This window comes from Apaloderma vittatum, unplaced genomic scaffold (genome assembly GCF_000703405.1).
Source record: "Apaloderma vittatum isolate BGI_N311 unplaced genomic scaffold, ASM70340v1 scaffold12096, whole genome shotgun sequence".
Classification (NCBI taxonomy): Eukaryota; Metazoa; Chordata; class Aves; order Trogoniformes; family Trogonidae; genus Apaloderma; species Apaloderma vittatum.
The window spans coordinates 11,246-33,635 of NW_009722326.1; the positions used below are offsets into that span (position 1 = coordinate 11,246).

Below are 22,390 nucleotides of genomic sequence, written 5' to 3' on the forward strand. Positions count from 1 at the left end.
CAGTCGAAGTTGGGGGGCCTTCCTAGAACTGACCTGGTACTCAGAGGAGTCTGACTGGAAACTACACTTAGTCAATGCTTCTGGTCAGCTTCAATATAAGTCTGTTTAAGGACCCTAAATACAGAGTTTAAGAGTCTTTCAATATTCTGCTCCAATGACCATGACAAAGCAGCCTTTATTAACCTTAATGTTTAAGAGAGCAAAGAGATTTTGTCATCTGCATCCTGTAGTGACTGAACACAGAAAGCATTTGAGTTAATTGAGTGCAGACAGACTGGAGAGAGGAACTACCTAAAACTACAGTGCTTAGCAGCTGACTCTATCTAAGCTTGTGGCTCATGAGCTGAGTGCAGCATTTGCACCTGGGAAATAATTGACACCATGATGATTACTTTTATTTGAACTCAAGGAGTTCCAGAAAACTGCACTTCACATATGGTTGTGGCACTTTTCCTCCACTCCCACACTTCTTTCCTGGATCAACTCAGAAGCAGGAGAAGGCAAAGATATGAGTCGCAAGCCTACCTTGAAAATGGCTGAGTTGACTTGACAGGAAGTCAACACAGGGAAGACCAAGCTGCTCTCTGAGCCTGTCCTACTTTTTGTAGGAGATGATTTTTCCCAACAGCAGTGTAACAAGCAGTTGGCCCAGCAAAAGCTGCAGTTGATTTTGCTGCTCTATTCAGAGCTTTATCCAACATTGATTAATGTCTTGTCTTGCCCATGGTAACCTTCCTTTTTTGTTAGGATGTAAGCAAGTGCCCATCTGCAAGCAACAGAAGCCAATCAACATGGATTTTGGTACTAGTACAGAGAAATCCTGTAACCTGGAGGTGTAGACTCCTAGGAAATGAAGGAGTGAGGAGTGATGCTGAGGTGTAAAGATCCTGGAAACTGTTGACGAAAAATTGAGTTGAACTCAAAATTGAGTTGAACAATGTTCATGGGAACTTTGGAGCACTTGTTGCAGTTAAAAGAGCATCCCGGTACAAAGACCAGTTGCTAGCAAAACAACGCACTTTGGGAACTGAGGAAGAACAAGGAAGTGAGCAGACTGAATAGATTGTTTTGGGCTTCTCCTTATGGGCATCTTTCAGGAAGACTGACACTATCAATCATCAGATCTCAAGGAAAATGGACTGTGAGTACAGTTTCTGAGAAATAAAGGCAGATGCTGCCAGAAAATGACTGCAGCTATGCTCTTGAGGCGTTTTTTCTGCACTGATGAGATGCTCTGAACTCTGTTACTCTCAGCATGAGGAGCCAGTGAGGTTAGGGTCCAGCTGAGATGCAACTGGGATGTGTTCCTCTCCCTAGTGTAAGGCTTAAAGTAACATCATCCAAAGGGAGCAGAGCCAGTCCCTGGCATCTTTCCCAACCATCACACTGTTGCTAGCAGGCTCTGAAGGTGTACGAGAGCAGAGTAAAAGCAGCTCCTGATGTGGCTAGCAGCTGTGTGGACCCAGCCACCAGCAGCACTGGTAAACAAGAAGTTCTCAGACCCAGCAGGATACAAAGCAGCAACCAGCAGGTCCCAGTAAGGCCCTGTAAGGGGATAGGACATGCCTGAGGCATGGACCAGGCAGGAATTTCCTCTTCCCTGGAGGAGAATAGCTCCATCCTCTTCTCTTGGAGGTGGGAACAGACTTTTATTACCATGTTTCAATAGGCAGCCAAAGCATCAGGCGAGGCCCCAGTGTATCCAGCATCAGCCATGAAGGCATACCCTGTGACTGTACGTGATCACAAGTTGCCCTAGCAGAGAAGTCAGTGTGTGGTTTGGCAGGAGGTGAAGACTTGGACCCTGTCTACAGAAATAAACTGAACGGTGTCAGAGCCTATGCTTGGTTTCGGAGTGAGTGATGACAACTTGCAGTCTTATGTTCCTTTTTCCTAGGGACACCAAAATTAGATGCAGAGTAACACTTAACTAGGATGTGCCTAGATCACAAAATCACAGAATGTCAGGGGTTGGAAGGGACGTCACAAGATCATCTAGTCCAGCCCCCCTGCCAGAGCAGGATCACCCAGAGCAGGTCACATAGGAACATGTCCGGGTGGATTTTGAATGTCTCCAGAGAAGGAGACTCCACAACCTCCCTGGGCAGCCTGTGCCAGGGCTCTGGCACCCTCACAGTGAAAAAGTTTTTCCTAATGTTTTTGGGGAACCTCCCATGCTCCAGCCTGCAACCATTGCCCCTTGTCCTATCGCTGGATATCACTGAGAAGAGCCTGGCTCCATCCTCCTGACACTCCCGGTTGACATATTTATAAACATGAATGAGGTCACCCCTCAGCCTCCTCTTCTCCAAGCTAAAGGGACCCAGCTCCTTCAGCCTTTCCTCACCAGGGAGATGTTCCACTCCCTTCATCATCTTTGTGGATCCTCTGTCCCCATCTGTCTCACACATTAACTAGCAAGCTGTACCCCATAGTTTTATTCTTCTTTATGGATCTCTTGTCTTTCATTACGTAACTTTATGTTATTTATGAGCTGGTCGACCTGGGTGAGAGATTCCCTTGTCAGCACCTTATCCAGCACCCACCGACATCACAGACCCAGTCTTCATCTTGCTACACTCCCATCCTTCTCCTTGACTTGTGATTTTCAGAAGAGTTTGAATTTAATGGAAAGTGCTAGAGATCCAATCCTATAACTGATTATCTGCTCCATTTTCATCCACTTCTACTGAAATCAAGGGAGCTTCACAGATGTTTGAAAGAAATTTGGATTATGCCCAAAGAATAGATTTATACTTGAATGTTTGAAAACTTTGCATGATGAGGCCTTCTAGAATGACAGCTAGTCTTAATGTGAAATTATTTGCCTGCTGGAGAATTGGCCAAAGATATGTAATGGTAGTTTACTATGAATTCTGTAAGAGCTAATTGGCTTTTGTAGACCAGTACAGCACCATAGAAAATGAGTATTGATGTACTGCTTACTTACCTATGGATTTGTACCTTTTTGATTTCTTGAGAAATTTCTGTAGGAACATTTCTAGAACCTTGATATAGGTACAACTGTGTGATGTTTTCCAGTGTTTTGAGAGGAGAGGTTCTAACCTCTTAATCTAAGTTTGAGCTGTGGAAAGTAAATGCATAGCATCTCAGTACTACCGTTTCCTACTGAGTGAAGAAACGAAACATTCAAAGAATACACAAGAGAGACAGGGTAGGAACTTTCACTATATTCTTTAACTGCCAAGACCTACAGAGTAAGCAGGTTGCTGCCAAGCTGTTGATAGAGCATTTCATCCACATGTTGACTGGTCTTCTACAAGTTATATTCGATCTTTTTCACCGAAAACTGATGTCTTATGAGCTATTGAAAAATACCAGGCTGAGATTTATCACCCTGCAGCTCTTTATCTTCTAGACATCATGGAAATAAGGACAATGGTTAAGACAATGGTTCCAGCAATTCCACCAACTGTCATTCCCAGGATGTTCCCATGGACCTGCATTGACTGACACCTCTCACCCGTAAAGAAGAAGGCTTGTCCTGATGGACACCTGTGAAAATAAAGTAGAAATTCACATGAATCAGTTCTGTCCTGCCCTATAGGCCTGCCTGAAGGTCCTCACACTTGCTACCCTGGATGATCAGTTCCCATTAGAGCAGCTCACATCACATCTCCTTGTTTTTTGGAGGGTATCTACATCTCCTGGAAACACCACAGAATGGGGTTTCTTCACCTCCCTTTACGGCTGCTAGTGGAAACTGGTCACTGTGATTAAGTGTTTTTTCCCTACTGTTCCTTGAAAATCTAGTGGCTTAGACCTCTGGGCTCTGTACCTCTGAATACTTATTAGCCTAATCATTCAGTTCAAAAGGAAGTCAAGGCAAGCAGGGAAGAAGTTGGTGGTACCTGCAGCTTGCTCTTCCTCTCACATTCACACAGACTCCATCATTCTGGCATGGGTTTGGGTCACACGGATCCTTTAGATGAGGCAGCTGGTCTTGAATGGGCTCCATCTCCAGGGCTGCTCTCTTGTGCCTTTCAAGAATGGGGCCTTCCGTGAAGTCAGGTTGTGCAGGCACAATAGGAACTTCAGTGTTACTGAGGTGAATGATATCTTTTAAAAAAACAAAGAGAGAGGAAAGATATCAGATAACAGTGAGTGATACTCTTTGTAGTATTCTTCATACCAGGCGCTCACAGGGTGCTTTGGGGACCAAAGGGTGCTCCTTGCCTATTTACCCTTTACAGAGCTCCTGCTGTAAAACAGCAAGTTCTGCACATTTAAAGCACAATATAGAAAATAATACTGTGATTATGGTAACTAGTTATGTAAATCTCTATTCTGTACATTCAAAAATTATGCCAAGTGTGGCTGTGAAAATACATGAAGAATGACTTTTAATATGTTCAATGCCTAGAAATGGGTATAGCTATGGGTTAGAATGCTTAAAGGTGTCTAATAATTTAACCTCCAGTGAATCATTACCAATTAGATTCTTGTGAACTCACAATCACTTTAGTCAACACCACCCACCTGAAACTAAGACACAGAAATGCTTTTAAGAGCTGATCCCCATTAGAAGACAACTCAGAGACAGGTGGCAATAGTTATGAAAAGAGATAACATGTATGCATGCATGAAAAGAGATAACGAGGACCAACCATTTGGTTTTGTAAAGAGAACAAGAAAGAGGGTCTTTACCATTAAATTCTGCAAAAATAATCAGGTCATCATTTTTCAGGAAGCTTCTCCGTCTCATCTGACTGTGAGATATGAAGTTTGTCCATCCCCATGATATACTTCTATAACAATTGCACGAAGCATCAAAGTTTCCAACAACTGATGGTTTATCCCATATTAAGGTTCCATTACCATCTGCAAAGAGAATATTACTGGCAAATAAGAACAATGAAGTTCTGCAGCTGGAACTATAATAAGACTTTTTTTCTACATTACAGTGTTAAACAGGATTTATGCTGTAAAACCAAGGTCAGAACTGAAATACCCAATTAAATCACAGAGTACTGACAAATTATGAGTGTCAGCAGATCCTTAGACATGGTCTTCATGAGGCCTCTCAGTCTGTGTGAGGACACTGATCATTTTCAGCGAGGACTAACCAATTTCAAGTTACCTCCTCATTGTGACCAGCTAAGGTCTCACCCCTGTGTAAGGACATTACTTCGTCAGATTTTAAGTACCTATGGTTTAGAGTCCAGTAGATTTTTTTCATTGCTATGATTCTGTTAAACATATCCATACTACTTAAAGTTTAAAACCTCTTACCGAAAAAGTGTGTACTAAACTTCCACTGGAAATAGTAAAGAGGGGTGGAGATTCATCTCTTGTGCTTTATTCCTTACCAAACTCAGTACTGTCAGTTTTAACTTTAAATTATTGTTCATATAGTAATGGAATACAACACTCTGTTGGCATTGCACAATATTGTGGCGATACGTGACCTATCATAATGGGCAAACCACAGATAGAATGGGAATTGCCAGCTCTTGGGAAAACTAGAGTCAAACTTGGGTATCCCAGAGACTGTTCATAAAACTAATTTTCTAGGCATCACTTTTCACAGTAGGTGATCTTTTGCACACGGGAATTCTGAGTCATACACAGGGAAGTCATACACTAGAAAATGTCCAAGATTGGGAAATGCAGCCAAACATGACCAACTCTTAGTCCTACACTCAGTTCGCTGAGTCTTACACTCAGCCTCTGGCTTGTATTCCTTGTCTTTCATTTTCATCATTCGTTCAGGCAGACACCACTTACCTGAGCTAGTATGGTTTTCACTTGTGGTGAAGCTTTTACTTGAGGACATCCTTTGCAAGACATCAGGGTCCTGGTCCAGCACTGTGAGAACAGCTTGGCGGTTCAGAGCCGGCCACTCCAGAACACCGTCATTCTCTCCGCTGCACAAGTGAAAGGCAATGCGACTGTAGCCACTGATGCTGGCGTGGGGATACACACTTATACCAAAACCATAACCCTCAGGGCTATAAAACCGAGGACTTTGAATAACACCACTTGACGTGTTTTCGAGGATTTGGCTGAAATTCCGAATGACCCACACAGCTGTGGGACACGGGGTCTCTGTCAGTGTGACATCGTCAATAGCAATCCCACCAGATGAAGAGCTGGGGTCGCCCTTTAGTCCTTGGAAGAGGTAACGGAACTTCTTCTGAGCATTGAGGGTTACGTGGGCAATCTTCCAGTTATGGTCGTTATCCGCTTTGGTAAAAAGAAAGAAAAACATTGTCAGCATGATCAGTGATATTATGAAGTAGCTTACTCCTGACCATCCATTTCAGCTGAATTTGTAGACAACTGGACTCTCATATAGTTCTGAATGTTCGACACCTTAAGCTGGTATTGTGATTTTAATACACTCACATTGCCTTAACATCTAAATGCCTTTGATCACATTGTATTAAGAATTCTTCACACATTAGTGAATGACAGTCTCTAGTACAACAGGCTAAGTGCCAAGTGGATGGAAATCAACCGTCCAATGCGTTAGAATCAACTGTTCCTGCCACTCTTCCAGGTACTTACCGTTCCCTGAATACTACTACAGCTTGATATAAGCAGGTTATCACAAGTCTTGAGTTTTGACAACATAAATGCATAATGCCATGGTGGAGGAATTTGTCCTATATCTTCCAAAGTGGGAACTAAGTTCATGTTTCCAAAACTACATATGTTTTTGCATTTCCAACCATATAAAAAACAGCCTGGGATTCTTATTGACTGCAGATGAGCACAGGTATTTACACCTGAATAGTAATGCTAGATCATGTAACAGCTAGTCAATTGATCTTCAGCACAGTTTGTGGTCCCTTTCAATCACTGAGTGTAATGTGACATTATTTGGAACATTGTGACTTCTGCTGTGGAGCACCTAAATTACATTATTACTAACCACAGTTTCACTTCTAAATTCCCTCATCGATTTTCAAAATCTTTAGCCAGATTGCAAGATATTCTGGTAGCTTCTGGAAAATCTTTTGCTTTCTAAGCCAATCCACTGCATTCATGGACACAGTAAGACATAATTTTCTCCCCTAATATTTTATATATTCCCAATTTCTCCAAAGTTACCTTGAAAGGTTTGAATTCTCCTCATCTTGCGAACATTTCCGGTGCCATCATCCTCTTTAGTCCAGATGATCAGCTTGTCAGAGAGGCTTCCTGTCATCTTATAGAAGAACTGGAGGCATTGCTCAGTTCTCTTTGGATAAAGGATTCGAGACTCTAGGACTGCCACCTCATCTGCTTGGCCAGCGCCGGTGTTGAAGTACATGAAATAGCCAGCATCTGCAGAGAAAATGTAGAGCGTCACTGTCACTTTCCAGATTTCTTGCTAGCTGTGTGGTATAAGTTTCTCATTTCAACTCCACTCTTTTAGAAAACATGGATGTAGTACATACTATGAATAGTAGAGGAAAAGGTATGTGATAATCATCCAAGACAGACCAGGATAAGAACACATACATGGAACTCATTGTGGGTAACTTATGTCAATTTTGCGTTAGTTGGTCTAATTGGAAGTCGGATATGTCAGGAATTTCAGATATGAGACAGAAAATTCAGTGCTTACTGCAGGTAACTTGTAGATACACTGTTCTACTTGATTTATAGTGAAGATTAGATCACGTGCTGTAGGACCTCAAAAATAGTACTATAGTTTATCAGGAATAAAGATAATAAGTGATAAAGATAATAAAAAAATAACTGCAAACAAAACTAGTGCTCTCCTGACCTTGAACATGAAGAAGCTCTTTTTTACAGCTTGCTCAATGACATTTCAAAACCCAGCTCCTCAGTTTGGTGAAATTATTTAAGAATTCCTACCCCTCTAGTTTAATTTCCCATTAACATTTTCTGAACTGTTCTTTAGATTTGAAGTATCTACTTACATCCTTACATTTATAAGAGTATCACCATTTGCACTTGTATTTTATCTTCATATCCTATGAACTGTCACATCTTATCTGTATTGTGTTATTTTTTAGTTATTCATTGTAGTCTGTGACTGAATTAACAATTGAAATTCTTTCAGCTAATGTGTGAAAACTTCCTCTGTTGGGTGCTGGTTCCTTGTCTCTTGTCCAAGCTAATATCTGGGTCATCATCAATCAAACTTACAATTGCATAAAGGCAGTATAGCCTCCTGGATGGTTAGTGGAGCTGTTGGAGCTTTTTGTCACATTTTCTCTGACCATGCCAAGGAAATATGCTCTGCTACCTCCCACATGGTAGCAGAAGATACTCAATTGCTTTATGAACAAGTATGACGTTTCACCAAAAGTTTATATTAAATTTAAGTACATTAAATATACATGTGATCACTGTTTCTCCAAGTGAGAAACTGGGCTCTGAGCCTTAGTCAGGTGTTTAATTTTGTTGTTGAACTGATTATGGTGTCAAACTGCTAAAGGATCTAGACTCTACCTCCTTTCTAGTAAGAAAGTTAAATAAAGGCGACGTTTAACATCTATGGCAATTAGGGTATGGCCTTAGCAGAACTCAGCATGGGGACGCAAGGATCAAATCTGGAGTCAGTCTGCCAGTTCCTCTCTAAATGTTAGGCTGTACTATCCCTCCTTCAGTTTATCCAATAATAAATCAAAAACTGAAGATATCAAAACTGTTGAAGGCTGTTAGAAACCTAAATATTTCTCCCACTTAAGATGGTTGTGGAACTAGTTCTCCAAAAACATCTAAGTTGCTGGTGGAGTCAATGACCCTTTGATGGTATCCAAAAGGAGAAAAAATCTCTCCTTGTGTAATTCCTTTAGCCACTCTGGAGATCCTTAGAGGCACCTATCACTCTCCATTAACTCTTCAGATAACATTGGTACTTATTTTGTAGTGTCACTAGATGCTAAAGCACAAGTGCAGGTTAAGTGCTTAAATCCAGATAGACTGGATTTTACACCAATCTCAAACAACTCAGCTGAATTATTTTTCAGTTACAATTACATTATATGATGAAAAAAAGGAGAGAAAGAATTTTAAAAGTCAGATTAGGGTTAGAAGAATGTAATTCTAGAAGCTGTCAGATGGTTTTCTTGAGTTACATTGCATTCTTCGACCTGATCAACAAGTACCAGCATTATAAGAGGATGCGGATCTGTTCTTTCCAGTGGGTGAGTAACATAAGGGAAACAGTCTACTCCTGAGTGCAGCAAGTAAAATTTTTCCTTTACCGAAAAGTAACAAAGCACAACTGAAAGTGTTGTAGACCAGGATTCCTTCACTTTTGCAGTAAAATTTACTGCAAAACTCTTTTTTTTTTTTTTTTAAGTCCATACTGGTTTACCCTATCTAACAAACCTTTGCTTTCAGAGCTTCCTGTTGGGATTTAATCTTTATTCTCACTTGTAAACTGACACCTTGCAACTGTAATTGGGGCTAACTCCATCCTTTTGGAGATATTCTTCCTTTGAAAAATGGTATCATTACTACGTGGAGTTATCCCTAAACTTCTTTCATAAAATACTTTGCAACTTTCTTCTTTCTTCAGAATCAGCACTCCTCAAGCTTAACTTATCATTTGCTTTGCAAAAACACCATTTATGACTGGTTGTTTCATTCTTATCTTGGGGTAACATAACTCTCACTAAGACTTTGGAAAGATTGTTTTTTGTCCCCTTTTATCTTTATGCTGGCATGGAGAACATGACACTATCTTGAAAAACCTTAATGACAGCACATGTGCAACCATAAACTCACACCCACAGGGTGAAGACATGTGAAAAGAAAAAGAGATATTTACTTAACTAGAAATATTACAGGGCAGATGTTTGCTAGGTAGTGTCTTAAACGTGGTTATTTAATCGTGGTTTTCCAGAATAGCCAGTGCTGAGTTTTCTCAAGGGTTGACTACAAGGACAGGTTCAAAGAAGTTGTTAAAGACACTGTATTTAAAGCACACAGACCGGCACAGATATGCACAGAAGACCATTACTCCAGCTAATTCTTTTTTCCATAGGGAAGTGTTCTGTTACTTCATTTTACCTCTACAGCGCCCAGAAAGGGTGTGGTCTTGCTGTCCTTCAGCACTGCTCCGTTCATGGACCCAGTCCAAATCATCTGTGGTGCCCTGAATCATGCCACAGATATTTTCAAGTTCAAAAGAACACTGGTCCAAAAAAGTGTGAGTTGATGCTGAAAAAAAAAACCCAAACCACATGTGGTTACTTCCAAAGTAGTACCTCATTAAAATTTGTCCTCTAATTTGGGGGGGTTTTGGTTACATTGGTATAGACATTACGTAGAGAAGATAACCCACAGCAGAAGTGAGCCCAAAGCCTTAAAAGAGAAAATATTTGATTCCTGGAGAGATTTCTGCATAAAGATAACATTTCACCACTTTGCAGAAGGTTAATAAACTCTTATGTGGCAGCTGAAACACAGATATTGATGGCAACTGCCTTTGTGTTCATGTGCAAGGCTTGCACAAGAGACACAAGTCACGTTGTGAACAGTGGTGGTGGTGTATTTAACTATTCCTCTGCAGGAGGTTTTTGTTATTCATGGCTCACGTGTCCGCTTGATGAGCATGAGAACTGTTCTTCCAACTCAAGCAAAATCTGTCCAGTTACCCTAGGTCGGTTCAGCCGAGTTTGTCTGTAAATTGATGATTCTGTTGACAGATTCATCTCGTTAGTAATCAAATGTGGTGATAGCATCTTCAACCACCTTATCAAGCAACTAGATAGTGCTGGACTCTAGACTTAGGCAATCGCAGGTGCAAAACAATCTGATTAAGATCAAATGTCAGTAAAAGAGGACAAAGTGCAGTGGCATTCACCTCGCAAAAGCACAATGAAGCTTCCCACACACCATCAGAACACAACTACCTGTCTGAACACAACCACACGTCTGAACCCCTAGGAGCAGCATGGAAGAAAAGATGTGAATTGATTGACTTTCATCTAAGAATTGAAATTGCGTAAAAGTAATGACAGCAGAGTCAAAGAGAGGGATAAGGAGGCAGTAAAAACTTTGGGTCCCCACACCACAGGTCCTCTCCTGTACCTCCTCAAGAGCACCTATGAAGAGTTTTTGTGGGTTTAGAAGACATAAGAGAGGTGAAACAGGCAGGCTCAAGTATAAAAAACCTAGTGTTACTTTTAATTGGTGACTTACTGCAGTTATACATGCGATTCAATCTTTCAAGGTCAATGGCACTGAGGTCTAGACGTTGTCCAATTATGTCATCAAATGCTGGTATATTTGCTGTGATTGTGGGGATGCTTTCATTTTTGTTAAATGAAAAAGGCTGATAGTGCATCAATGATTCATAGTCATAGGGGGTGTTCAGGTCGGTGATGAAGCTGTCGCTGTACTTCATAAAATTGTGCTCTCTGCCTGGTAAAAGAACAGAAAAGTGCTTCATTTTTATAGAAACTGGAAGAGTAATGGCTTTAGCATGGCCTCTTGGATACAATTTTCTGAGGCAGACTCGTGTACCTGAAAGCAATGACTTTACACTAAAATATTATAGGGGGCCGGTTAGCTCAGTAGTTTGAGTGTGGTGCTGGCAACAAGGATCAACACCGAGGTCGCGGGTTCGATTCCCGCTTGGTCCCCATATGTTGCCAGGTCTAGCTGAGAGGTGGTGTCCCTGCCCAAAACAGGGAGGTTGGACTAGATGATCTCTAAGGTCCCTTCCAGTCTATGCCATGCTATGATTCTATATTGCAATTTAGCAAGATTTATTCATGAAGTCATTTTCACAACAAAGCAGTGTCTTTAGATTTCAGTTCTACACCTTCACATGTGACCTCAGTAAGTTCAAAATCATGGGACATATAAGAAGACAGACTAGATGGTCTAATAGTACATGCCCTGAAGGATTAAACTTAAGGATTAATATACCACATTCCAAAGCCTGTGATTATTCAAGGTCAGGTTTGATGGAGTTCTGAGCAACTTGATCTAGTTAAACATGTCCCTGCTCACCTACAGGGGGGTTGGATTAGACCTTGAAATATCACTTCCAGCCCAACACATTCTATGATTCTACGATTCAATGATTCTATGATTCCATGATTCTATGATACTATGATTCTACGATTCTATGGTTCTATGATTTTATGACTCAGTGATTATTCATGAAAACATTTCCCAGGATATTAGATCATATATGGACAGGAAGAGGTCCACAATCCCTCCATTTATTAAAGATACAGGTATGACAGTCCTGGAGTGTCTCCAGGTTCTGTTCTTCTCTGAAGAGAAAAAAAAGAAAAAAAAAATCTAATATTTTAAATGTCTTTTGAAAATATGTTACTCTTGGTTTCTTGGTGAAATAATCTGTCCTTAGATAAAGTTTTGCACTGTGAAGGTGTCTGCTAGAGCAGAAAGAGGCAACCATTTCACATAATTTAGTGTGGAAATAAAGAAAGATTGCCAGCACTTCCAACTACAAATAATATTTTCCGAGTATTTGGTATTCTTTCTCCAAGAAGAAACATCATGTGACTGTGTTGGTGGATAATTATAGCTTCTCCATGTAAAAACTGCCCTTCCCTTCTGCAAGTCCATTCTGGGCACAAAGATCTAAAGTCCAAGGCCTGAAAGTTTATAAAAAACTTGGGATTATTTTCTTACAGATACTTGAATTGCACTTTTTATCAAGAAGGTTAAGCATCCTGCTATTTAAGTGCTATTGCTTTTTATAGAAGGGGAATAAATCTTGGCAGGGCATAGACACATGTAATTATGAGGGCGTTTAAGATCCTTTACCAGACAAAGGATAACTGCTATGCATTTTTAAAATAAACGAACCATACAGAAAGTTGGCAAACTCATTAGATTGTCTTGTGTGTTTTCTCTGAAGTCTAATAGACTTAATAAATTTTCTATCAAAAGCAACATGAACTGAGGATCTCTTCTCTTACTAGCCAGATAACTGCATTGCAGAATGAAAATGCGTTATAGCAAAAATTACCATGTTTTTACATTTAGGGTTTACAGATAGCTAATGTGGGAACAGATGCACACACACACACACACACACACAGAGCCTTGTTTTCCTCTAGAGGAGCAGACATTTGTCGAATGGCTTCAGAAGTTTTCTACTTAATGGATTTGCCTAAATGGAAAATGAGATTTTTATAGCGTGGTTAGAAACCTATAGAATATAGGAATTGACTGTAATGATATTGGGCCAGCCCCAGGACTCCATGAAGAACAGTGTCACATTGAAATCCATCATCTATATTCTTTTTTTGATGTTCCAGATTTGTGGCTATTGAATATACTGCAGATAATTATATACCCCAGAATTCAATGATATGTTTTTTGAGGGGGAAAAAGAAAATAGAATGCACAGAGAACTGGCACTGTTCTGTCTATCTATTCCATACCTCTGTATATCATGTTGCTCACAATAGTTCATTAGAAGTTAGACCACTTGCTTTGGACGTGATTAGTTACAGTGCATAAAAAAAAAAGGCCCAAATGTCAGTCTAGATACTACTAATATCATTATCATCATGATTCACGATAAGATCAAGTTAGTGATAAGGTGAATTATTGTTAGTGCCGTTCCTAACAATAAAAATAATGATCTGCAAAATAAATATCCACATCCCATCTACTGCTCAGCTACCCCAAATAACACCGCAAATTATAGGGCAGAGGCAAGGGACAAGGTCATTCAACTTGGAGCAATTCAAAACATTAGACACTGCTCTTAGATGTCAGCAGAAATTGCTTGTATCAGCAGTTCTTTTCTATTCGAAAGAGAACACAATGTTTCCTGAATCTTGCTCCCTGGTGATGACTACTTTTCATTTATTTTTCACTTATTTGCAGAGATGGTGAGTGCACAACCCCGGAGACTGAAGTGGTGGGTTTGTCCACACAGAGCATGAGCAATGGCAGGACAACTTTCCTGTGTTGGCACCATCACTGACATTGAAAATCATCAGCACGCGAAGCAGAATTTACACCTGGTGTCTTTGCTGGCATGGCTTTCTGAACTTGTTAGAGGCTCCCATTCACTCTTTTTCAAATGAGCAATCATTAAGTAGTACAGAATCAGTTCTTATGGGAGACAGCAGGTGAAATGACCCAGGGACCACAGGGACTGTGCAGAGCTCACTGAAACTCGTAAAGCCACTGAATCTCATGATATTAAACCTGAAGGCAAGAACCTGCAGAGACACACTGGGCAGGAGAGAGCAGGATGGAGCCCTGTTTTATATGTCCCATCTGATCCAATCACTTACGAGGTTTCTTCATGTACAAAGTAAGTCTTTCCACTTTCAGGAAAGCCTGAATCTCTTGAATATAAAAACCTTGCAGACTTTGAGAAGACCCTTGATTAAAGAAGAGCCACCTCAAAACTCACTAATTGTAAATTTACAATTACACAAACTGTAAATTTAAAATTTGCATTACATGACAAGAGAGAACAGACTTATCAAAAGGGGGGAAGCTTTTTGTTCAAAATCACAGAGCAGACCAGCTAAGGGGAAATAAAGCCCTCTTGCTTCCAAGAAGAGTCTCTCCCTTCTGGCCTTAGTCTCAAGTTTTTGACCAGACAAGTTGTACCAAAATCCTCTACATCTATAGATCGATTTATAGTGGTCTCAGGTGTGGCCCAGTGTTTCTAAAATCATATTTTTACAGAGGTCTTAAATTCTAGGAGGGAAATAAAAATACTGATGAATCTGCAGTTTACAAAATCTGACTTGAACGTTGAAACTCACCTTCAATAATTTCATCCCACCAGATTGTAACATAGTCATCTCGGTCCGTCCTCGACTGCTCATGGTAAAATCCTAAAGCATGCAGGATCTCATGTTCCACAATTGCTCTGTAGTCACATCCTGTCCCAATAGAGAGGTTCTGTCCAGTCTGTAGGTCCCCCACCATGGACCAACACCTGAGAAAGAGACAGATGTTACTGTCTGCTAAGCAGAGTTTTCTTCTCCGTATTTAAGTTCTCAGACTGCTCACTAGATTAAAAGTAATATTAAAAGATTTAAATAAAAAAGGAATAACATCAACAACTAATTAGATGCTGACTGGATGTCTTGATTACACTCTACTCTGACAGCAGACTAAATCCCCAAACCATATTCACTATCACTTGCATGAGGCCAGCGTTTTACTTAAGTTCTATGTCAGATAAGGTCACCCCTGTTTTTTGAGATCCACAGAAGTTTAGTCTAACACCAGCTGCCATTTTTACAAGAAACGTGCCAAGAAATATCATACTTACATAGAAACAGTAAAATTGTCAAGACAGACTGAGATTTTTGCAATGATGTGGACTAGAGAAAAGGTCTAGGAAAATTTACAATAGCAGCATTTGGACCTTTTTAACAGCAACTGTGCAACACATTGGCCCTAAGTGTGAAATTATATTTTTCTGTGAGGGCCCAGCCCCTCAACTGTGACTTAACAGAAGTTAATCAGGACTGAGGAGGAATTTGTCAGCCTTTTCTCTGGGAACTTTGTAGGATAGCCCAAGGGTAATATGAGACTCAACAGCTAAAGATCATCTGCTTGGATGGATCATTTGCACATCACACAGCAGCACAGGTCAAGTTTGTTGAAGGAGCTCCGAACACACTAATGTGAGTACTTAAAGAGTTTGAGCCTATGTATTCTTGAATAGATGCTACCAGGAAGTTTCCAATACCAGGGTCTTCAGCACCAGCTTGCCAATAATCATGATTTTTGCTGTCTTGTAAGAGAGGCATCGTACTGCTTACTGAAGGTGGGGTAGACGAGATGACTGTTCCTTCCAACTCAACGCATTTTAGGATTCTATGATTCTATACATTACCCAAGGAAGAGCTAAGGGCAGATATGTGAGTGCCTGTAAGACTTCATGAAATTCTGGGAGAACAAGAATTATTCACAGCTAATAGTGTAAAGAATTTTTTGTGCTTTTCTAGATGTTCTTTCAAAATGCATTTAGATGTAGGAAATCTCTACAGTTCCTGAAAACCTAATTCTCTCAGTATAAAGCCCTTCCAGGTTTCAAGGGAACCTTTCATTAAAAAAGAGCCACATCAAAACAATAGCAATATCTCAGTAAACTGTCTTTCCACAGCTTTTTTGACTTGTCTTCTGAAGATTTCAAAACCTAATTTCAAAACCACATCTTTGGTAAGTTAAAAGGATGTACATGTTTGGGTTTTTTTTTTCACCCACCACTGAAAAGGAAAAAAATTCTAATGGAAAAAAAGGCAGGAAAGTGGAAGCAGTTGATGAAAACCTAGCATTGTTTCACCTCATCGAAGATTAATCATCCAAACATCAGATGCCCATTCCAAGTTCAACACCTAAATATCCTCCACACAGCAGAGAGAGGCAGCTTCTTTGGGTCTCAGAAGGTAAGATGGGTTGCTTTCTCAGTGGCCTCTTTTTCTCTGCTGACAACAAACTTAGACTTAAATTTTAGACTGCTGAAGTCAAATAGAATGATTTCCCAGCTGATTCTACACAGTAAAACTAAACAGAAATTGATACAACTCTTACCCATCTTCTTTCCTGAAGAATATGTGGGTTCTTTCTCCTTCATATGGCTTGAAATCAACACAAGACTTAAGACGGAACATTTCAAATGCCTGGAGAATCACTGCTTTGGCATTCAGATCTGGAAAACATCCATCAGGAAAGCATCTTTAACACACTGCAGCTCATTCACCCTGGTGAGGTAAAGTATGCACACAGATATATGCATGGGACCAGAAGAAAAATGTTTGAAAATAAAAATTATTGAATTTGATTAAATTGCGGTTTATTGTGATAAATTTAGAGGAAAAAACCTTTTTGATATGAAGGAGTCATCCAATTATTAGTGAATTTTAATGTGAGAGAATTGGCTCTGAAAAAGGAAAATTTTTTATCACAGTGACCTCAGTGCAAATAAGAAATGGAGGTAAAATCTATATAAAGTATTTACATTACCTAGGTCATTACCCAGAATATAGGGAATGGGGAACTTCCATCTGTCAGTCTCATCTCTTACAGCGTTTCGCTCATTTTGCTGAAAAGGGAATTAACAGCTGGTGATACATCTGCTGTGGGGAGAAAGGCTGATTCTTTTAAAAATACCATCAGGACAAGTGAAAGATATAAGGTTTTTTATTACTTACAGGGAGTAAGATATCACCCTGAAAGAGGTCCAGTCCAGCAGCTGAAAAAGTAGTTTAATGAAAGAAAATGTAAATGAAATATCAAATATTAAATGTATTTCACCTCATAAACCATATTGAGCCTACTTATACAAGTTTAATGTCCTTGGGAATTTACAGAAAATAAAGAAGGACCAATCTCTTTACACTGAAACATAGGGACAGGGCTAAAAATAATACTACTTTCTACTCAATGTTTACTACTCAGCAGTGTCTGCATTTTTGATGGCAGAAATTTGGTTTTCTAGTTGGATAAATTTTTTACTTGCTCTCAGGCAACAGCAACAGTCACACAGTGAGACAATGGTCTAGAGAATATAGTAATAACTAAGTGATGCATCAGGAAGAATATTGTACAGTGAACCATCAAAGGATACCTGGAAATCTGCATTACAGGTAATTTAAAAAATAGAGAAAGATGGTACAGTGTGTTTAGGCTTTTCCATTTGATTTCTTTACCACTTATATAGAAGCTCAGTAAACACCTAAGTTGTATTCTACTCTGTAAAATTTTATAAAAATCATATAGAAATGGGAGGAAAACACAGGTGGGACTGCAGACCCTTTCCAGTTGATACAGCGTGACACTGTCTTAACACCACAGATCTGTCCCAGCTTCGAAAGTGAAAGATATCTGGATCCCTTCTGTACTTAAAGTTACAGTTCTGGAACAGATTCACGTGTCGTAGCCAGAGGAAGGCAATTCAGAGCTCAATTTAATTTCTTTTGTTACCATGAACTATCTGACCATCAGCCACCCAGCTCTGTTTTACAATACTGAAAATTCAACATTTTTCTCACAATTTTTCAGACCTTACAAGAATTTAGACATGAACTCACCTAAGTTTATGTCTGGAATATCTTTAGTTATCTCACCAGCATAAGCATCTGCTGCTGCAAGACAGAAAAAACACATGTTCAGATGTGATGGCACACAGCAAGCCGAAGAAAATACTTGAAAACTCGGAACAGCTCACAGAGCGCTTACCAGCTTCATTGGAGAGGTGTGCAACCTGAAAGAGAATAAAATACAACTAGTATAAGGTATGAGATGTCTCTGGGCAGAGAGGAACCTATAGAAATCACATATCTACTTACAGAGACTGGAGTACAGTAAACAGAACGTAACAGAAGCACTAAGCAGAGTGGGAAGATGCTGGACCCCATTTTTGCAATGGGAAAAGAATCTGGTCCCTCTCATCTCTTGCAATATATAGGGCAAGCTGCTGAGCTTTCCACAGAACATCAGCCAACCAGATTCAAGCTTTTCACCTTTGTAACATTATTATACAAGCAAGATTTTCCTTCTAAAAATGGCACACGATGGCATTGCTGTTATCAGTTACCTAAGTCCACTTTGGGAGGAATGTTATGGGAAGGAGTGTGGTAACTTCATGTCTTCAGTGCAGCTGGTAAAAGGCTGTGATGGGTTTATAGAATTACAGAATTGTAGAAGTGTCAGGGTTGGAAGAGACCTTAAAGACCATCTAGTTCCAACTCCCCTGCCATGGGCAGGGTTATCCACCACTAGACCATGTTGCCCAGAGCCCCATCCAGCCTGGCCTTAAAAACCTCCAGGGATGGGGCTTTGGGGTTTATTGGTGGTGGAGGGGCTGCAGAGGTGGCTCCTGTGCAAAACTTCCAGAGTCTCCTCCAGCTCAGGTAAAAGTTGGACCCACCTCTAGCCAAGTCCAGGCCAATCAGTGCCTCTGTGATCAAAGTATTTAAGAGGGGAGATATGTTGGGCAAATTCCATTTCTTGTGTGATGGGGAGTTCTTTGTTTTGGAGATGAGGAGAGCAACCATGCAGTCACCAACATCAGTGACGAAGGAGAGGGAGAAGAGCACCAGAGCAGAGCTTTCCCTGAGGCCCGTGGTGAGATGGTGGGATGAGGTCCTGCAGACCAAGGAAATCAAAAATGGTGAGTGGCCCAGGAAGCAGCAGCGCATGGAGGACCCCATGCCAAAGCAGAGGACATGTCTGAAGCATGCCATGACCCTGAGGGAAGCCCGTGCTGGAGCAGGTCTGTCACTGGGAACACTGCAGCCCATGGGAGGGATCTGCACTTGGGGCAGAACGGTTTGGGAAGAACTGTGGCCGTGTGGGAAGGATTCATGTTGGAGAGGTTCAAGGACAACTGTTTCCTGTGAGAGGGACACCACGTTGAGGCAGGGAAAAACTGCAAAGAGTCCTCTCCCTGAGGAGGAAGAGGCAGCACAGACAATGAGTAATGGACAGACCACAACCCCCAATCAACTTCCCCTTGCACCACTGGGGGTAGGAGGTAGCTGGGTGGAAGGGAGGGGAGAAGGTAAATCTGATTGTATTTGCTTCTTTCACTATCCTTCTCTGGTATAATTGATTAATTAAACTTGTGGTGGTTCTATTGTCTAAATTAAACTGATGTTTTCTCCCCAAGCCTACTGTGGTTTTTGCCCATTACCAGAAGTGGTGAGTGAACCCTCCCTGTCTTTAATCTTGATCCTCAAGCCTTTTGTTGAATTTCCTTCTCCTCATCCCAAAAGGGATGGGGGTAACAGTGAGCAAGCAGCTGCATGGTTCTGTGTTGTCAGCTGGGTGGGTTCAAATGAGGGCAATGGCCCACCCAGATTTTAAGTAAAAAGATTTCCTCTGGTCCAAAGTTGCTGACTCCTTCCACTGTGTTTTAGCATACCAATCTCAACCGCATAGCAGGAAAGTCACACACTTAAGCAGAATTATGCTGAGTTTATAACACTCCAGTGACATTAGAATTTGTCCCAGTGTTGTTTTCAATTAATAATTAACATCACATTGTAAAGATTAAAGATAAGGGATATGATTATGAATGCCCTGATGATGTTTTCCCACAGCTGATCCCATCCCAGGATTGATGCCTCAGAGCACAGTATGCCACTCTCCAGAGGTGGTCACGTATATCAGTAGATCTTTGTCCTTCCAGCTTGATGTTCCTTTCTTTTATGGTGAGTTTCGGAGATGACAAACTCATGTCCTGCACTTGCTGTCTTGGAGACTTGGGTCAGAGAGGGCACATGGGTTAACTGAGCCAAGGCTCCACAGGTCCTGCATGGTACCTCTTATTCCTTTGCAAATGTTCCCTGTGCCCTGGAGTGTCTCAGTGCCTTAAATTTACCCAGTTGAATCCAGTCCCCTCATTTCACATCTGAAATTACAAGTGATGAAGGTGTGGATGTCCACCTCTCTGTTCAGCAGTTAGGTAGGAAAAGGCTTGTGCCACAGAGACCACCTCTCACGGCACAACGCAGCGGACTTGAGTGGGAAGAGAAGAAAAAAATGCTCTGGTGGTGCTTCACACACTGCTTCCCAGTAGTTGTTGGCAGGAATCACTGGATTTCAGTGTGAAGAATCTTCCAAATAAAAGTAGGTTTTGAGGAGGAAATGTGCCTGTCTACAGTGACTATCCTAGAAAGTCAGTCCTTCAACCCTATAAAGTAATCAGCCCTTTCAACCTGTAAACATTCTTTCCCCAAACAGATCAAAGTAGGAAGCCATTTGTATAAGATCACACTGAAGAGGAATAAGTAAAGAGATCTTTTATTTTTTTGAGAAAAAGGGTCCCAGAGGACGGATCTTTCTGGGTCTTCTTCAACACTTGCTTTTATGAACTACCATTTCAAGGGACACTGATACCTAGGCAGAACCAGACACAGTAGTAGGAAAAAAAAAAAGACAAGTATATCTCAAGATATGTCATATAAAAGTTGTTTTCATAGTCGAGCAAAGAGAGTCAAAACACAGCACAAAGGCCCTGATTTACAGATGTGTGGCAGCGGATGTGAGAAAAGAACAAAACACTGAAGCAAAATCAGAGTAGTCGGAAAACCACTTGGTTTATAGCCCTCTTAACTCAAAAATTACCTACGAAACTAAAGAGAATGTGTAGACATGAATTTGACTTTGTAGAGAATAATGGTTATGCAGCTATCTCATTTTACATTAATGCATTTTATTATATTGATTTAGCACCTTGCACAATATATGTATCCCCAGATGCGTTCTCTATTCAGCTCATGTAAAAATGTTTTGATAGAAGGGGGGCTGCGAGGGTAGCTTCTGGGAGAAGACACCAGAAGTTGCTTCTATGTCCAGCAGAGTCTGTTCCAGACAGTTCCAGACAGCCAAAGCTGAGCCCACCAGCAACATTAGCCGCACCTCTACTGCAGAGCAACAGCTGGGGGAGAGGAGTGAGAATATGTGAAAGAAAGAACTCTGAAGACACCAAAGTCAATGAAGAAGGCTCCATGTGCTGGATTCCCCTGAGTTGTGGTGAAGACCATGGTGAGGCAGGCTGTCCCCCTGTAGCCCATGGAGGTTAAAGATGGAGATGTCCACCTGCAGCCCGTGGAGGACCCAATGCCAGAACAGGTGAACGTGCCCCAAAGGAAGCTGTGAACTCATGGTGAGCTTACACTAGAGCTGACTCCTGGCAGGATCTGTGGCCCCATGGAGAGGAGCCTACACTGGAGCAGGTTTTCTGGTAGGAACAGTGACCTCATGGGGTCACAAGTCTCCTGTGAGTGGGACCCCATGCTGGAGCAGGGCAAGAGAGTGAGGAAGAAGGAGCAATAGACACTACACATAATGAACTGACCATAACCCAAATACCATTTCCCCTTGTTGTGCTCAGGTGGAAGAGGTAGAGAAGTCAGGAGTGAAGTTGAGCCTGGGAAGAAGGGATGGGTGGGAGGAGAAGATGGTTTTAGATTTGTTCTTATTTCTCATTTTCCTAATATCTTTGAATGGCAATAAATTAATTAATAATAATTTTAAAACAATTAATTAATTAATTTCCCTAATCAAAAGTTGTTTTGCCCAGGACAGTAATCATTAAGTGTTAAGTGGTCTCCCTGTCCTGATCTCAATAGATGAGATTTCCTTCATGTTCTCCTCTGATCGTTTTGGCAGAAGGAGATCTCAGAAAGTGAAGCACTGGTGCTTCTGGCCAGGGAAGACTGGACAGACACTTCAGACACAAAAACTGGAAAGTAAGTAGCGCCATCAGCAAAGATAAACAAAAAGAATGAAACATGGGAAGAAAAAAGATGATATAACTAAGAGATCAAAATAATCTTTGGAGAACTTATGGGTTTAGTCTCTTAAAACTAATGGAAATCTAGTTCAAATTCTTAAAACAGAGAAACCAGAGAATACAATTTCTTTAATGAAGTAATATATTTTTGCACTTGTTTACACTTGTAGTGTAGAGATTGAGGACGCT

At 40.8% G+C, this 22,390-nt stretch overlaps 1 protein-coding gene across 1 annotated transcript; it reads right to left on the reverse strand.

The window, feature by feature from the left end:
• Positions 1 to 3,368: 3,368 nt before the first annotated feature.
• MEP1A (meprin A, alpha (PABA peptide hydrolase)) lies at positions 3,369 to 18,317 on the reverse strand. The gene is made up of 14 exons (XM_009871735.1): positions 18,249 to 18,317; positions 18,139 to 18,163; positions 17,991 to 18,038; positions 17,112 to 17,152; positions 16,924 to 17,002; positions 16,492 to 16,609; positions 14,709 to 14,884; positions 11,134 to 11,355; positions 10,000 to 10,149; positions 7,078 to 7,293; positions 5,749 to 6,207; positions 4,669 to 4,842; positions 3,873 to 4,080; positions 3,369 to 3,516 (listed from the first exon to the last, which is right to left on the reverse strand). The coding sequence occupies exons 1-14, from the start codon at positions 18,315 to 18,317 to the stop codon at positions 3,369 to 3,371; spliced, it is 2,133 nt and encodes a 710-aa protein (XP_009870037.1).
• Between the last annotated feature and the right edge of the window lie 4,073 nt (positions 18,318 to 22,390).